General features: G+C 33.0%; 1 protein-coding gene across 1 annotated transcript in view; it reads left to right on the top strand.

Moving 5' to 3' along the window:
* UNC13C (unc-13 homolog C) overlaps nucleotides 1-9,891 on the top strand; it is a 650,594-nt gene extending 640,703 nt beyond the window's left edge. Inside the window, exons 30-32 of the mRNA XM_066342502.1 lie at nucleotides 4,518-4,610; nucleotides 6,137-6,296; nucleotides 8,166-9,891. Of these exons, the coding sequence (XP_066198599.1) occupies nucleotides 4,518-4,610; nucleotides 6,137-6,296; nucleotides 8,166-8,451 (539 nt within the window). The 3' untranslated portion in view covers nucleotides 8,452-9,891. The remainder of the gene's footprint in view (nucleotides 1-4,517; nucleotides 4,611-6,136; nucleotides 6,297-8,165) is intronic.
* Nucleotides 9,892-15,689: the final 5,798 nt, after the last annotated feature.

The raw sequence follows: 15,689 nt of genomic DNA, 5'->3' as shown, positions 1-15,689 counted from the left end.
GCCATTACATTAGTTGTTTGTTGTTTTGAAAAAGCAGAAGATTGTTCCTCCATAATTGAAGGCACCAAACAGAAACTCACATATTTTCCTAATTAAAATTTTATATTTTCTACCATAGAAATCTTTCAAGGTCTATAACAACACAACTAAAGCCTTTAAATTACTTTGACCATTAGAAACTCAGGAGAAGAAATCATACCTAGTGAGTGCTTTGATGGAAGACTTCTACTATTTAAAAATTTATCAGAACTGGCCTATCACTTTTTTGATGTTTACATTAGTGGAAACCAGCCATAGTGACATCCTGCTTGTAGCAATACATTAAGATCACCCATAAAAGTTTTCACCACAAACCTAGGCACTGAGCAGACTTTGAAATTCAGTTATCACATTAGAGGCCATTACACAAACTGAATACATATTCAGGGATGCTGAAAGGTGTTTTCTCATTAACTATGGTTTCAGTAATAAAGAAACAAACAATAACCCTTTATTAATTAAGAAAAGTCATTTTACCAGAGTTTTGGTAATGAAAGCTTTTAATATAGGGAGCAGATTTTCCTATTAAATATTTGAGGGCTCTAAAAATCTGCCACCACTATTCTACTGGAAAGTGTTGGGGAGGAAAGTAGGAATTCTGAATTTGTTAGGAAGAGCTCTAGTCACTCCAGAGTTGTCTTTTTGCAGTCTTTGATCTTGACAACCATAATATCCATGGATTTTTAAGTAATTTTTATAATGTGGGCATTATGTTTGACGGTTCAAGGGATTTAATACTTTAAATTGTTCTGTTAATAATTGAATAATAAACTTGGATCCATATGCTAGACAGCTATTATATATGGTTTATAACAGTTGTTATATAGGAAGGCACAAAATATTCTACATTTTAAGAAATCAGCCTGGCCTGTGCTGGCACAGTGGATAAAACGTCAACCTGGAACACTGAGGTCACTGGTTTCAAACCCTGGGCTTGCCCAGTCAAGGCACATATGGGAGTTGATACTTCCTGCTCCTCCCCCCTTTCCATTTCTTTCTCTCTCTCTCTCTCTCTCTCTCTAAAATTAATAAAGTCTTAAAAAAAAAAAAGAAAAATGTTTTCCTGATCTGTGGTGGCACCGTGGATAAAGCATCAACCTGGAATGCTGAGGTTGCCAGTTCAAAACCCTGGACTTGCCTGGTCAAGGTACATATGGGAGTTGATACTTCCTGCTCCTCCTCGCTTCTCTCTCTCTCTCTCTCATTCTCTCTACTCTAAAAAAATGAAAAAATATTTTAAGAAATTAATTACTTATTCTCATTGCAATACTGCCAGGTAGGTGCTATAAAAATAAGTAAATAAAAGTTCATAAAGTTTTAATGATCTCTTAGTAAGTGACTGAGACCATATTCATAGAACAGTCTGAGTCCATTGCCCAGGGAATTTGTACTATATTATAGTAGTGAGGAAATCAAGAACATAATTGCAGGTTTTCTTAATGTTTATTTTTTTATTGATTTTAATGAGAAGGAAGGAGAGAGCAAGAGAGAGAAAGGAGCATCAATCTGCTCCTGTATGTGCCCTGACTAGAAATCAAACCAGCAAACTCCATGTTTCCAGATGATCCTCTAACCAACCAAGCTATCTGGTCAGGGTTTAATTGCAGATTTTTTTATAAAATTTTTTAAATAAAAGTATTTTATGGTAGAGGTGTTTGAACAGGGCTTCATAGGCCAATAGATAAAGAATTTTCCAAATATGTGATTTGTCTTGATGAAAATATGATGTTATGAAGAATCAGGCTAAAGATGACAGCATGGACCAGCCATTGAAGATGAAGTAAAAAGTAATCAGAAGCATCCAAGTGAAGGGCTGGCTTTTAGGACTTGATTCATAATATAATGAGATGTTTTCCAGAAAAGAATGAACTGATGAGAGTAGGAATTTCATCCTTTATGCAAATGAAAGAATTTTTTTCAAAAATCTGACTATGCCATTCATGGCCAAAAACTTAGGAAACTTCTCAGCAGCACTAGGATAATGTCTAAAGATTTTTAATATGGTATTCAAGGCACCACTATTTTCTCTAATGGTTCCTGTTGCTACTCCATCATCTATGCTCCATTCACACCAAACTAACAGTTTTCAGGACACACCGTTCTGTTTTACACGTCTGCACATGTGCTTAGGCTATATATTCTGCTTCCTTTGTTTAAAATATGCATTCTAACTCAACTTTTAAGAGCTTACTTAAGCATGTTTTTCTTCTGAAATCTATAATGATAAAAGTTGCTAAGTAGTGAGCATCATATTTTATACCCTGCCCTTCCACCCAAAAGATTGTCTCATTGTTCCACAAAACCTTAGGGTATTGGGAAAATTCTAGAAGCATTTCCATTCAAGTTAGGAGCAAATCAAAGATGTTAACTCTATAAACCAAGATTCCAGCAGAAATCAAAAGACACACCCAAATTAAGATTATTTGATAAAGATTTAATAAACATATACAAAGGTATAGGCAGGATACAAAGGAGACAGAAGGAATAGCAAACTAACTTCTCTTAAACAACAGTATCAAGGGGAAGAAAAAACTACTAGAACCAGGAAAGAGACTGTCCCCTAGCAATAAACTTACTTTCTACTGCATAGACACCTCCCTTACTGATATCACAGTCCAGGTCCACGACATATTAGAGACTTGCACTATTAGAAAGTTATTCCAGTTTTTAAGACCTTGTCCTGTTGACATTAAATCTTTAATCACTTACTGGATTCGCAGGTCCCTTTCCTATCTGTAAACACAAAATAGTGATTCCAGCAATAGAAGGAGGAGGAAGACATGGGCTTCTCTCCTGTGTGCCTTTCCTCTTTTTTCTGATGGTAGTTTCCTTGATGTTGAGAAGGAAGAAAAGAGAGGAAAACAACAAGTGACTCTTTATTTAAACATCAGTGGTGACCATTAGTGGTCATTATTTAAGAGTCATCGAATAATGTTAGGGTTCTTCCAGTTCATTGTCTTTGAGGAAACAGAAGCTTGTAAAACTGATGGTGTAAGACTCATTTCCAAATAGCAACCTGGAGCATTGATGGACTCTGCAAGGCTCAGGGCTTGGCTACTTATTCTTGCTGCACTTGAGCTAGTACTGCTCACCACATGCCTCCGAGGTGCCTGCCTCTTTGCCCCAACTGTGACAATCCCTAACAAGACTCATTGTTTCACAAAACCTAAGGGTATTGGAAAAATTTTAGAAGCATTTCCATTCAAATTTTTTTATTAATGGATTGATTTTTAGATAGAGAGGAAGGGCAAGAGAGATAGAAATATCTCTGTATATCCAGAGATAGGAAATATCTGTTCCTATATGTGCCATAACCAGGGATTGAACTGGCAACCTTTGCATATTGGGATGATGCTCTAACCAACCGTGCTATCCAGCCAGGGCTATCTTTCAATTCTTTTATTATCAAATGGCCAGGTGGAGAGGCAGGGGTTCTTGTGATGAGCTGGCTCTTCCCAGCAGGTCCTAGTAAGAGGTTCAGGCCCAAATCCAATGATTCTCTGAGGTTAGAAAATGGAAGTTTCTTAGAACCTTCTATTTTTAGATTTGGTTATTAATAGTTTATTTTTAGAAATGTATAATTCTTGTTCATCTCATATGTTGCATATACAAATGTAAATTGTTATAATCTCTTTGGCGCAAAATTAAAATTTCAAATTGGCAAATTTCATTTCTAGAAATTATACAACAGAGCAACATAAATCAACATAAAAATATTCATTATAGTTTGTTTAAACTAGCAAGGAATTGGGAACAATTGAAATATGGTTAAATATATATTCATATAACATAATATAAGGCAACCATTATTTTAAATGTTTTAAATATTTTGCTGTTTTAATTATTTGTAAACAGCTCAGTAATGTTTAAGCAAATACTTATTGAACATTTACTTTGTATTAAGTGTTGTGATATTCCGGCTATATTAAAGAATGAATGATACATTTATGTATACTGAAATGGATTGATATTCATAATATATTTTTAGGTGAAATAATAAAGGTAAGGTAAAGGATAAAGTGTGTGCTTCTGATTGTGGAAAAATGTATATGTTCATAGGTGATATGTTAAATGTGTATATAATATATACATACTAAAATATTAGTGTTATTATTCCTATTTTACAAATGAGAAAATTAAAACTTGAGAATACAGCAAATTCTTATCACAGAATCAGCAGCGGCATAACTGTGATTTAAATTCAAGTTTATCTGACCCTGAATCACAGGCACTTTCCTGTACAACATGCTTAATTTTTTACCCAGGTTAAAACTGGCTGCTTTTTATGCCATCAGAAGACCTTATAAATATGTGATAGAACTTATCACACTATATTGCAGCAAAATGCTTATGTGTTAGTCTCTCCTCGAACCAATTATTTCCAGAAAGGGATACTTTAGGTCCTTATGTGGAGAATGTAGCTGTCCACTATTAAGTAATCTAAAAGTTCAGGCCAGTAAACTTCTGCTTATTTGCAGGTCATTCTTCCAAAGATTCAGTGGGTCAGATATCCGTTCATGTGGACATCACAACCACCCCAGGCACTGGAGAGCATAAAGTCACTGTCAAAGGTATACTTTGGGTCCAGATACATCAACTTACTCATTAGACTTTAATTTCTGAAAAAATAGTAATTTCTTTTCTTGGATCTGTTTTTAAATATGTATATTAAATGATTCTAGGGCATGTTTAGAATTTTTTCCTGAACCAGAACTTTTATTTAAAAACAAATAAATGGCACAAATGATTAGCCTATATAATTTGAAATATCTAAATGGTTTAACTGCATTGGTGATTACATTACAAATGTATATTTTGAATATTGTCTCTGTGGTTTATGCCATATATATGCCATATATATATATTGAATGTTAATGCTATGGTTGGCTCCATAACTTGCCAATGAAATTTTAGATTTTAAGTCAGTATGTTCTTAATATTCACATACTCTAGCAATATTTATTTTCTATGTGATTTCCAACAACTGGTTTGATTTTATTTTAATGATGTTTTAATATATTGGTTTTATATGGTAAAAAAAACATCATTGGAATGCAGGGAATATTCCAAAGGTAAAATTTAATAGTTAATATTTTGCTCAATAGAATCATATTCAGCTTTTATATTATAGATTTAGTCATTTTAAACAATGTAATAATATCCACTTTAATTAAAACCAAGGCTTGCTAATATATTTTAGCATTGTATTACCTAATATATCTTTGTATTATAAAAAGAATATTGTTATAGTCTATAATAGATTATGTACAATATAGGTAAGTATACAGATAAATGCACATGCCTATACAGTAGGCCAATATCCTAAAATATTTTGTTACTATGCAGGAAATGCCAAAAGTTTTATGAAACTTTTGCATTCAATTTTAGTTATAAGACACTTTCTTAAGGATATTATTATTAAATAATGAGCAAAGTATATATATGAGAAGGTACATTTAAGAACTATTTATGATGCCTGAACTTAGGAAACAGATGTGTTTAACAATAGCTGATTGGGTAAATATAGGATGGAATATCCATAGAGTGGAATATTTGCAGTTGAAAAATATATAATGCATTGCAAAGATATCATGATGAATTTAAAAAATACAGCTACTTACAAGACTGTAATATATTATAGTCCCATTCTATATATGAAGTAACTAAATAATGAAACCATATACAACAAAATATTACTTCCTCTAAAAAATTATAGCTTTTAAGTGTATTTTCTGTATATTTTCTAAATATTTCATGATGAACATAATGACAATTTTTAATAAGAAAAACACGTTTTTACGCAGAAGCTATAACTTTTTATTAGTAACAAATGTCATTTTAATTACAGCTAACTTTTTGCCACAGCTATGCCAATGCCATACAGCTAAGAGCTTACAGCCCCATCAAGTGTGCATTCCAGAATGTAAATTGTTTCCTTCAAGGATATTTTCTTGTCGTTGGCATTAGGACACTATCAAATTTAAATCATAGATCATTTTGTAAAATAAGAATTCATTATAAGGACTGAAGGGAGAGGCAAAGATTCTACATACTCATTTGCTAACAGTTTGTATCTCTTCCCCTCTTTGGTTTTTAGTGATGGCTATCAATAACCTAAACTGGCAGACCACTGCAATGTTCCGCCCTTTTGTGGAAGTTTGTATGCTGGGACCCAACCTTGGAGACAAGAAAAGAAAACAAGGCACAAAGACAAAAAGCAACACCTGGTCACCCAAGTACAATGAAACATTTCAGTTGTAAGTCATGATCCAACTCATTTATTCAACCAGGCAATAGCCACTGTATAGCTAAACTTACTGAAGAATTCAGGGTAGGAATGGTACTGGCTTCACTAAGGAAAGAAAAATCTATTGCTTTAAGCATTCATGTTCATCACTGTTTTCATGCAGCTGAAAAAGGCTATGTTTTCAGTTCCTTCCTTCCACTCAGTCAGTATCTGTTCAGTGCTTACCATGTATCAGGCAATATTATAAGAACTGAGGATACATAATAGGATTTCTCTGCTCTCATGGAAGTTACTTTCTAGAGATGAGGAATGTATAATAAACAAAATAACAAATAAATAAAACTTTATCTTGATGGTATCATGCAGAGAATGAAAACAGAGAGATGTAATAGAATGATTATTAACTACTTAGATTAGGTGTTCAGGGAAGCCTCTTTGAGCATGTGACTTTTAAGTTGAAACCTGAGGGGGGAAAAATGAAACAGTTAAGCAGAGAAAAGTGTTGAGAGCATTTCAGGCCAAGCAAAATTGCTAGTGCAAAGACTCTAAAGCAGGGCCTGTCTGATATATTTAAGAAACAATAAATAGTGTGGGCAAGTGAGGGAGATGAACTGAATTTAAAGAAGTACTCAGGGTACAGGGCTTTGCAGTCCAACACACAGGTCCAAACTCAAGAAAGTTTGAATCTGCAAATATGTTTGACTAGAAAATGTCACTTAGAAAAGGAAGATAACCTGGAGATGTTTTCTTTGAACATATGTACCCTGATTTATTGATGTCACCCCATTAAAACTAATAAAAATTTATTTAAAAAAAGGAAGAAATGTGGAAGCTTGTTCAGCTGAGGAATAGATGTATATTTATTTTGAAGTCAAGAATATCTGAGGAAGAATTAAAGGGTGGGGTGTATTCTTAGCACGTTACCACTCTTCCTTCTACATTATGCGCAGTTGTGCCCTGACAGGTTGTCCTGAGTTGTTAGTCGTCGAGGTCATCTGCAGCCCCACACTTGACAAGCCTAACTATTGCCATTTTAAAGAATTGGCACTGAAGTACCAGCTCTGCTAGAACTAATTTACTCTGGAGAGTTGTATCCAATTTAGCATCTTGTAAATAGTGCTTGATAATCTGTGCAGTGTACTCCCCTGAGAAAAGGCTCCTAGGTATAACAGCATATCCAGGAGCTAGAAGTAAAGAAAAGAGATTATAATAACTGATATTGAAATGGTACAGAAAATTTTTAACACCTACCCCTTACTCTGGCTAAATTCCCATGATCCCTAGAAACCCCATCCTACCCCTGAATCAGTGGGGAGACCCTGCCCCAATGATTAAGTCCACCATAATATTTTAATTCCAGCTTCTATTAACAAACTTAACATTAAAGCATCAAAGCATATTTAGCTATCCTATTTCTATCTAGGAAAATGAGTTGTTAAGTTAGATAGCAAGTAATACCTATATAAGGAAAATCTAAGTAGAATTTAAATAATATATATATATATCAGAATAAAAAAGTGATATTCTCTTTGTCAGTATAATAGTCTGAGCAATGTGTAACATTTTTAACAGTATTTTAAGAACTATATTCCTAAGTGAGATAAAATATTTGCTCAAAATTCATAATTTTTTTAAAATTTATTAATTTTAATGCGGTGACATTGATAATTCAAGGTACATATGTTCAGAGAAAACATCTCCAGATTATTTTGACATTTGATTATGTTGCATTCCCCTCACCCAAAGTCAAATTGTCTTCCATCACCTTCTATCTGGTTTTCTTTGTGCCCCGCCCCTCCCCCTCTTTTTCCTTTCTCCCCCCCTCCCATTACCATCACATTCTTGTCCATGTCTCTGAGTCTCATTTTAATCCACACAGCATTCTGGGTAAAGAAAACCGCCCAGCAGCCTATGAACTTCATCTCTCCGTTAAGGATTACTGCTTTGCCCGAGAAGATCGAATTATTGGAATGACAGTAATTCAGCTACAGAACATAGCAGAGAAGGGAAGCTATGGGGCATGGTATCCTCTTCTGAAAAATGTTTCTATGGATGAAACTGGGTTGACTATTCTCAGAATACTCTCTCAGAGGACCAGCGATGATGTGGCTAAAGAATTTGTCAGACTTAAATCTGAAACAAGATCAGCTGAAGAGAGTGCTTGAAAGTAATACTCGACAATTCATAAACTATAATTGTTTAACTTCTGCATGCGTGTGCAAATACATAGGAATGTCTAGTTCACTATGTTTCAGTGTTTGCCAGTACTCACGTACAATGTCTACAGGAAAACCTGCTGAACTTTTATACCATTTCTGGTCTTTCGGAAATAAATGTTTCATGAAGTGCCAAAATTATGATGTAAAGTGAAATATCCAGATCTTTTTAAATGTTTTTCACTTCATTATGCATACTAAAAAAACAATCAGTCTTTTGAGTTTGTCTATTGTCTTTGTTAAATTAGTTTATATTGCCCATTGATCAGAAAGGTTTTGTTTCTCAAATCCTGTTTTATTTAGATTTACCTCATTGTAGATGTCTTACAAATACCCTTTTCTATCATAATTAGAAATGCAGTCACCACTAGAAAGCATTTGTAATTTTATAGTTGCAGATATATTGTGATGATTTTTGCATACAAATTAAAATAGAAAAGGTGAAAAATATTTTCTGCTGACAAGTTTCCAACCTTTCTGAAATATCACTGTGAAGAAATGCTATTAAAAACCTTATACAGAGCAATGCTAAATAGAGTTTGTTAACAATGTTTGATATATTGACAAAATTTGTTCTCAAAACTGCCAAGGTCACATCACATTTGTTAAAAAGGTAATTTGATGCATTTGCCATCTAGCATTATGTCTTGGCTTTATCAAATTTTATTCTTTAGAAAGTCATGTAGTGGAAGGTTATTTTTTTAATTGTCTCTGATAAGTAACTATACTGTTAATGTTTTCCCTCTGACAGCTATGTCTAACTCCTTAATAAAAGGACTATAAGTTAAATGCTTTTTTCTTTTAAAAATATTTAATGATTTGTACTGAATACAGCATTGCCATATATTGCACTAAAGCAAAAAGTTGTCTTCATCTACTGAATGAAAAATGTAAAAGTCTGAAGAAATTGCTTACAATTTTGTAATTTATGTTATTTTATAAGACCAAGATGCATCAGAGGAGATAAGAACACAATACAGCATGGTACATAACTAGATTGGATTTTGAATATAAAATAGTTTATGAATATTTGCATTTTCTGTATTTTTTTTGGTTTGGCTTTTTAGTCTATCTAAATACTTGGCTGTAGAACAGTACTCTGAAACTTATGCTCATAACAGTTAGTGGACAACATATACAGACAGAAAAAAAAATCAGTTACAGTGATTGTGTTTTGCAAATACGTTGGTCTGATATGTTAAGAACCAAAATTAATATTATCGTGACTCTCAGAACCATTCTGCTACTGGGTGTGAAAACACAGACCAATGAGATCCACTAATTCATATTAAATTGATAGGCAATTGCTTTGTTAATGACTTCTTCAAATGCATAATACAATGTGATCCTCTGGCATATGCATTAATAAATAGATGTATATTGGGCACATGCAACACCTTATTGTATTTTCTGCCTTGTTGATTAATTTCTGCAACATTATTTCATTATTTAAAAATAAAAACTCCAGGGTATTTTTTTTTACTAGAACAATCTTCATGTTGTTTGATTCTAATGTCTCATTAGAATTTGAAAAATTTTTTATGAGGAATTGTATTCATGGAAACAGTTACTACATATTACAAGATAATGACACTGAAAACAAAGAAGAACTGATGCATCTTACAGTATTTTTTTAATACTGTTAAGCCCCTTAAGAAAATTCAACATATAAACAAACAATATTACAAAATGTTTCATTATTTTCATGAAGGATTCACACTAGATTTATCTTATAATGATTTTACAGAACATTGACTTGAGATCTTTAGGATAAAATTAATGTCATAAAGCATAATCCACTTGAATAAATGACATTTTGGGTTTGTATTAATCACTTAAAAATGGTAAACTAAGTATTTTTTCTAGTATTTGTTTAATTATATCCATTCTTCTTTTGTATAAGATATATATTTAATAACAGTATGAATTGGGTCTATTTATTAATATCATAAAGTACAGGTACTAATATTTGAATAGTTATAAATTCTATAGTCTCTGTTATTTCTCCCAAGACAAGTATTTCTGTTGTCTCCAGAACAAACCCTGTTATGTTTACATGCTCAAATTAATAACATTCTGAGGCTTACAGCAATCTCTGTCAACCAGGGGCTCCACTGAAGTACTGGGTAATTTATCTTATTCTAGATAAGATGCACAAAGACAAAGCTCTGTTATTCATCTACAGATGAGCCTCTCATTAGAAGTTCTTAAAGAAACAAGTAAAAATAAAGCCGTAGTAGAGCATTTACTATTTGAAGGAACCCTAATGAATGATTATTTCACATAAGTAATCAGATGTCCTCATAACAACCTGCTCTAATTAATCTATTTCTAGGATAATTTATATATTTAATTTCCCTTAAATGAGGTACATTTATAAATGACAGTTCTAGCTTAATGTTTTTCAGTTGGTGTTTAAAAAATGTTTGAAGTGAGGTTTAATTTCTCCTTTTAACTTCTCTAAATTGTATAAAAATATGACTATACTAACCCTTTAATGGACTACTATAGTATGTAGCTTTAATCTTTACACTCAAATAATTGAAAATAATTATATTTCTACAGAACTCAGGTTATGTCCTTGGCTGGTATCTGATTTCTCATTACTATGGGGCAGAATTATTGGACACAAAGGAAAGATCAATTCACAGAAGAGAAAAACCAATGACAAGAAATATATTTAGTTATTTTTTTAATGGAAATAATAAAAATTCAAAATATCTCATCAAACTGGCAAAAATGTTAAAATGTCGATTCGAGAATCAATATGATATTGTGAACAATTCCTCATCAATGTTGTTAAAAAGATCTAAGTAGGCCCTGGCTGGTTGGCTCAGTGGTGAAGCATCGGCCTGGCGTGCAAGGGTCCTGGGTTCGATTCCCGGCCAGGGCACACAGGAGAAGCACCCATCTGCTTCTCCACCCCTCCCCCTCTCCTTCCTCTCTGTCTCTCTCTTCCCCTTCCACAGCCAAGGCTCCATTGGAGCAAAGTTGGCCTGGGCGCTGAGGATGGCCCCATGGCCTCTGCCTCTGGTGCTGGAGTGGCTCTGGTTGCAGCAGAGTGACGCCCCCTGGTGGGTGTGCCAGGTGGATCCCAGTTGGGCACATGCAGGAGTCTGTCTGACTGCCTCCCCGTTTCCAACTTCAGAAAAATACAAAAAAAAAAAAAAGATCTAAGTATACATTACATCCATCAATTGTACAATTGTACGAGCCAAAAGCTAAAGAAAATATGTTTTGGATGCAATAAATAGCACACACTGTAATGATGATTACAGCAAAGAGAAGTAAATAATAAAATTATCACCATTGTAACAGGATATTCCTTTTTGGTAGGGATCCATCCTCTGTATCATAAGATGTTTAGCCATAGTACTGGACTCTTTCTTGAGTCCAGATAATCATGGTCTTCACCTTAGAAGTTGTCAAAAACCACCCAGAACTGTGAAAGCACTGGTCAATCAGGTGTAAACAGGTTGGCTGTATAAAAACTCTACTCTCTCTCATTCTTCTAAACACTCAGGGCTAAAAATTACAACCCAAAGAGCCTATATCCCTCAAGTGTTTATTCTTTCTTAATGGTAAGATAAACATCTTAGGAAAAAAGGACATCAGCATCATGGTGGCATGAAAAAAACCTACAGACAAACACAGGTTCAAAGTGAACCAGTAAAAGATGATACTCTAAGTTTATGCCATTTAGAAAAAAGCCAGTATAACTGCACTTATATGTGACAAAATAGATTTCAATATAAAGAAGAGACAAAGATGGACCTTTTATAGCCTGGCCTGTGGTGTTGCAGTGGACAAAACATCCACCTGGAATGCTGAGGTCACTAGTTCGAAACCCCAGGCTTGCCTGGTCAAGGCACATATGGGAATTGATACTTCCTGCTCCTCTACCCTTCTTTCTCCCTTCTCTCTTTCTCTCTATCTCTATCTCTCTCTCCTCTCTAAAATAAATAAATAGAATCTGAAAAAAAGGATGGACCTTTTTTAATGATAAAAAGGTCAATACATTAATAAGACATAACACATCAATATATTATATATGCACCCCATCTGCGAGCACCAAAATATATAAAGCAATTACTAACTGAACTAAAGAAAAAAAAACTGACAAAAATATGATTATATAGGGGATCTAAATATATTATTGACAGCAATGGATGGACCATCCAAACAGAAAATCAGTAAGAAAATATTAGCCTTAAATGACACATTAGACAAAATTGACATGAAAGATATTCAGAACACCAGAATATACATTATTTTCCAGTGCACATGAAACATTCTGAAGGATAAACCATATGTTGGGCAGAAAACTAGTCTCAGTAAATTTAAGATTGAAATTACACAAAGTACATGCTCCACCTACAATGGTTTGAAATCAACTGCAAAAGAAAACTAAAAAACCCCACAAATATCTGGAGATTAAACAACATGCTACTGAACATCTACAGCGTCAAAAAAAAATAATAAGAGATCAAAAGATGCAGAGACAAATGGGAATGATAATACATGTCAAAAATTTAAGGATGCAGCAGAAGTGGTACTAAGAGAAAAGTTTATCGCATTAGAAGCTTCAAGAAACAAAAAAAATCTCAAATCAACGATTTAACATTTCCACTAAAGCACTAAAAAAGAACAAATGAAGCCCAAAGTCAGTAGAAGGAAGAAAATAATAAAAATTAGATCAAAATTAAACAAAATAGATAACAAAAACACAATAGAAAATATTGATACAACAAAGCTCTGCTTCTCTGAAAAGATAAATAAAATAATAAAACTGACAAACCTTTGGCTAGACTCCAGGAAAAAAGAGAAAAGACTCAAATAAAATCAGAAATGAAAAAGAAGTTAAAGGAACCCCAAAGAAATACAAAAGCTAATACAAGAATACTATAAATGGTTATATTCCATCAAATTCAATAACCTAGAAGAAATGGACAAGTTATTAGAAATGTATAACTTTCCTAGACTGAACAATGAAGAACTAGAAAACCTAAATAGACTGGTCAGCAGTAAGAAAATTGAAACTGTTATCAAAAAATCTTTCCAAAAACAAAAGTCTGAGACCAGATGTCTTCACCAGTGAATCCTGTCATTCAAAGATTGCATACTTATCCTTCTCAAAATTTGCCAAAAAAAAGTTGAAGAGGCAATACTTTCTATCTCATTTTGTGAAATCAACATTACCTTGATATCAAAAACTGGCAGGATTAACATAAGAGAAAGAAAATCATAGGCTAATTTCACTGATGAACATAAATGCAAAAGTCCTAAACAAAATACTAGCATATCAAATACAAAATACGTATCAAGTGGGGTTCATTCCAGGGATACAAATCAATCAGTCTGATACACCACATTGACAAAATAAAGGCTAAAAATCATAGATGCAAAAAAAGCATCCGATAAAATACAACATCCATTTATAATTAAATACTTAATAAAGTAGGTATAGAAGGAAAATACCTCAACATGATGAAGGCTATATTATGACAAACCCACTGCTAATTTCATACTCAAGAGCAAAAAACTGAGAGTTTTTCATCTAAAATCAAGAATAAGAAAAGAATGTTCACTCTTGCCATTGTTATTCAACATGTACTGGCAATCAGGAAATAAAAAGAAATAAAAAGCATCTAAATTGGGACTGAATAAGTAAAACTGTCACTTTTTGCAGCTGACATTATTGTATATATAGAAAACCCTAAAGACTCCACCAACAGACTTTTAGAAACAATAAACAAATACAGTAAAGTGCAGCATACAAAATCAATGTACAAAAATTCATTGTATTCCTACATAGTAAAAATGAAATATCAGAAAAAGAGGAAAACAAATTCATTTGCAAATGTAACAATAAGGATAAAACACAGAAATAAACAAAGAAAATAAAGGACCTACTTGAAAACTGTAAGACATTGTTGAAAGAAGCTAAAGAAGACACAAAGAAATGGGAAGATATTTGTGTTCATAGATTAGAAGAATCAACACAGTTAAAATGGTCTTGTTACCTAAAGTGATAACATATTTAGTACAATGCCCAACAAATTCCAAAGGATTTGCCCAATAAATTTCAAGGCAATAGAATGAAAAAAAAAACATTAAATTTGTGTGGAAACAAAAAGACCCCAAATAAACATACACATATATATGAGCAATTGATTTTTGACAATAGAGCCAAAAACATAGAATAGAAAAAGAAAAGCCTCTTCAATAAATGGTGTTGGGAAAACTGGAAAGCCACATGCAAAAGAATGAAACTAGATTGTTATCTGACACCAGACATAAAAATTAACTCAAAATGGACTAGACTTGAATATAAGACCTAAAACAACAAAATACATAGCAGAAAATAATTAGTAGTAATCTTATAGGCCTTAATCACAGAGGGGTTTTTGTGAACTTGTCCCCAAAGATAAGTAAAGTTAAAGCAAAAATAAATGAATGAGACAACATCAAATTAAAAAGCTCTAGATAGAAAAATAAACCATGAACAAAATAAAAAGGCAACCAACTGAATGGGAGAAGATATTTGCAAATGATAACTAAGATAAGGGGCTAGTATCCAACATATATTATAAAGAATTCATACAACTCAACAACAACAACAACAAAAAACAATTAAAAATTAGCAGAGGACCTGAACAGACGTGTTTCCCATAAAGACATGCAAATGGCCAACAGATAGAAAAAAATGCTCAACTTTAGTAGTTATAAGGGAAATGCAAATCAAAACCTCAATGACATACCACCTCACACCTGTTAGGATGGCTGCTATCAAGAAGATAAAAAACAACAAGTATTGAAGAGGATGTGGAGAATAAGGTACCTATGTACATTGCTAGTGGGAATGTAAATTGGTATAGGCACTATAGAAAACAGTATGAGATTCCTCAAAAAGTAAAAAAAAAAAAAAAAAAAGAATTATCATATGATCCCTCAATTCTTCTTCTGGATACATATCCAATAAAATAAAATATTAAAGAGAGATGTGCACTTCCACAGTTCCTGTAGTTGTTCGCAATAGCTAAGATATGGAAGGAAACAACCAATGTATTCATTAATAAGTGTGGATAAAGAAGAAAAATACACACACAAGCACACATACAGGAAATGTATTTGTCCACAACAAAGAAGGAAATCCTGCAACTTGTGACAATACAAATGAACTATGA

This window comes from Saccopteryx leptura, chromosome 6 (assembly GCF_036850995.1).
Source record: "Saccopteryx leptura isolate mSacLep1 chromosome 6, mSacLep1_pri_phased_curated, whole genome shotgun sequence".
NCBI lineage: Eukaryota > Metazoa > Chordata > Mammalia > Chiroptera > Emballonuridae > Saccopteryx > Saccopteryx leptura.
Note: the sequence above shows the minus strand (reverse complement) of the source record. Positions and strands in the feature narration are given on the sequence as shown.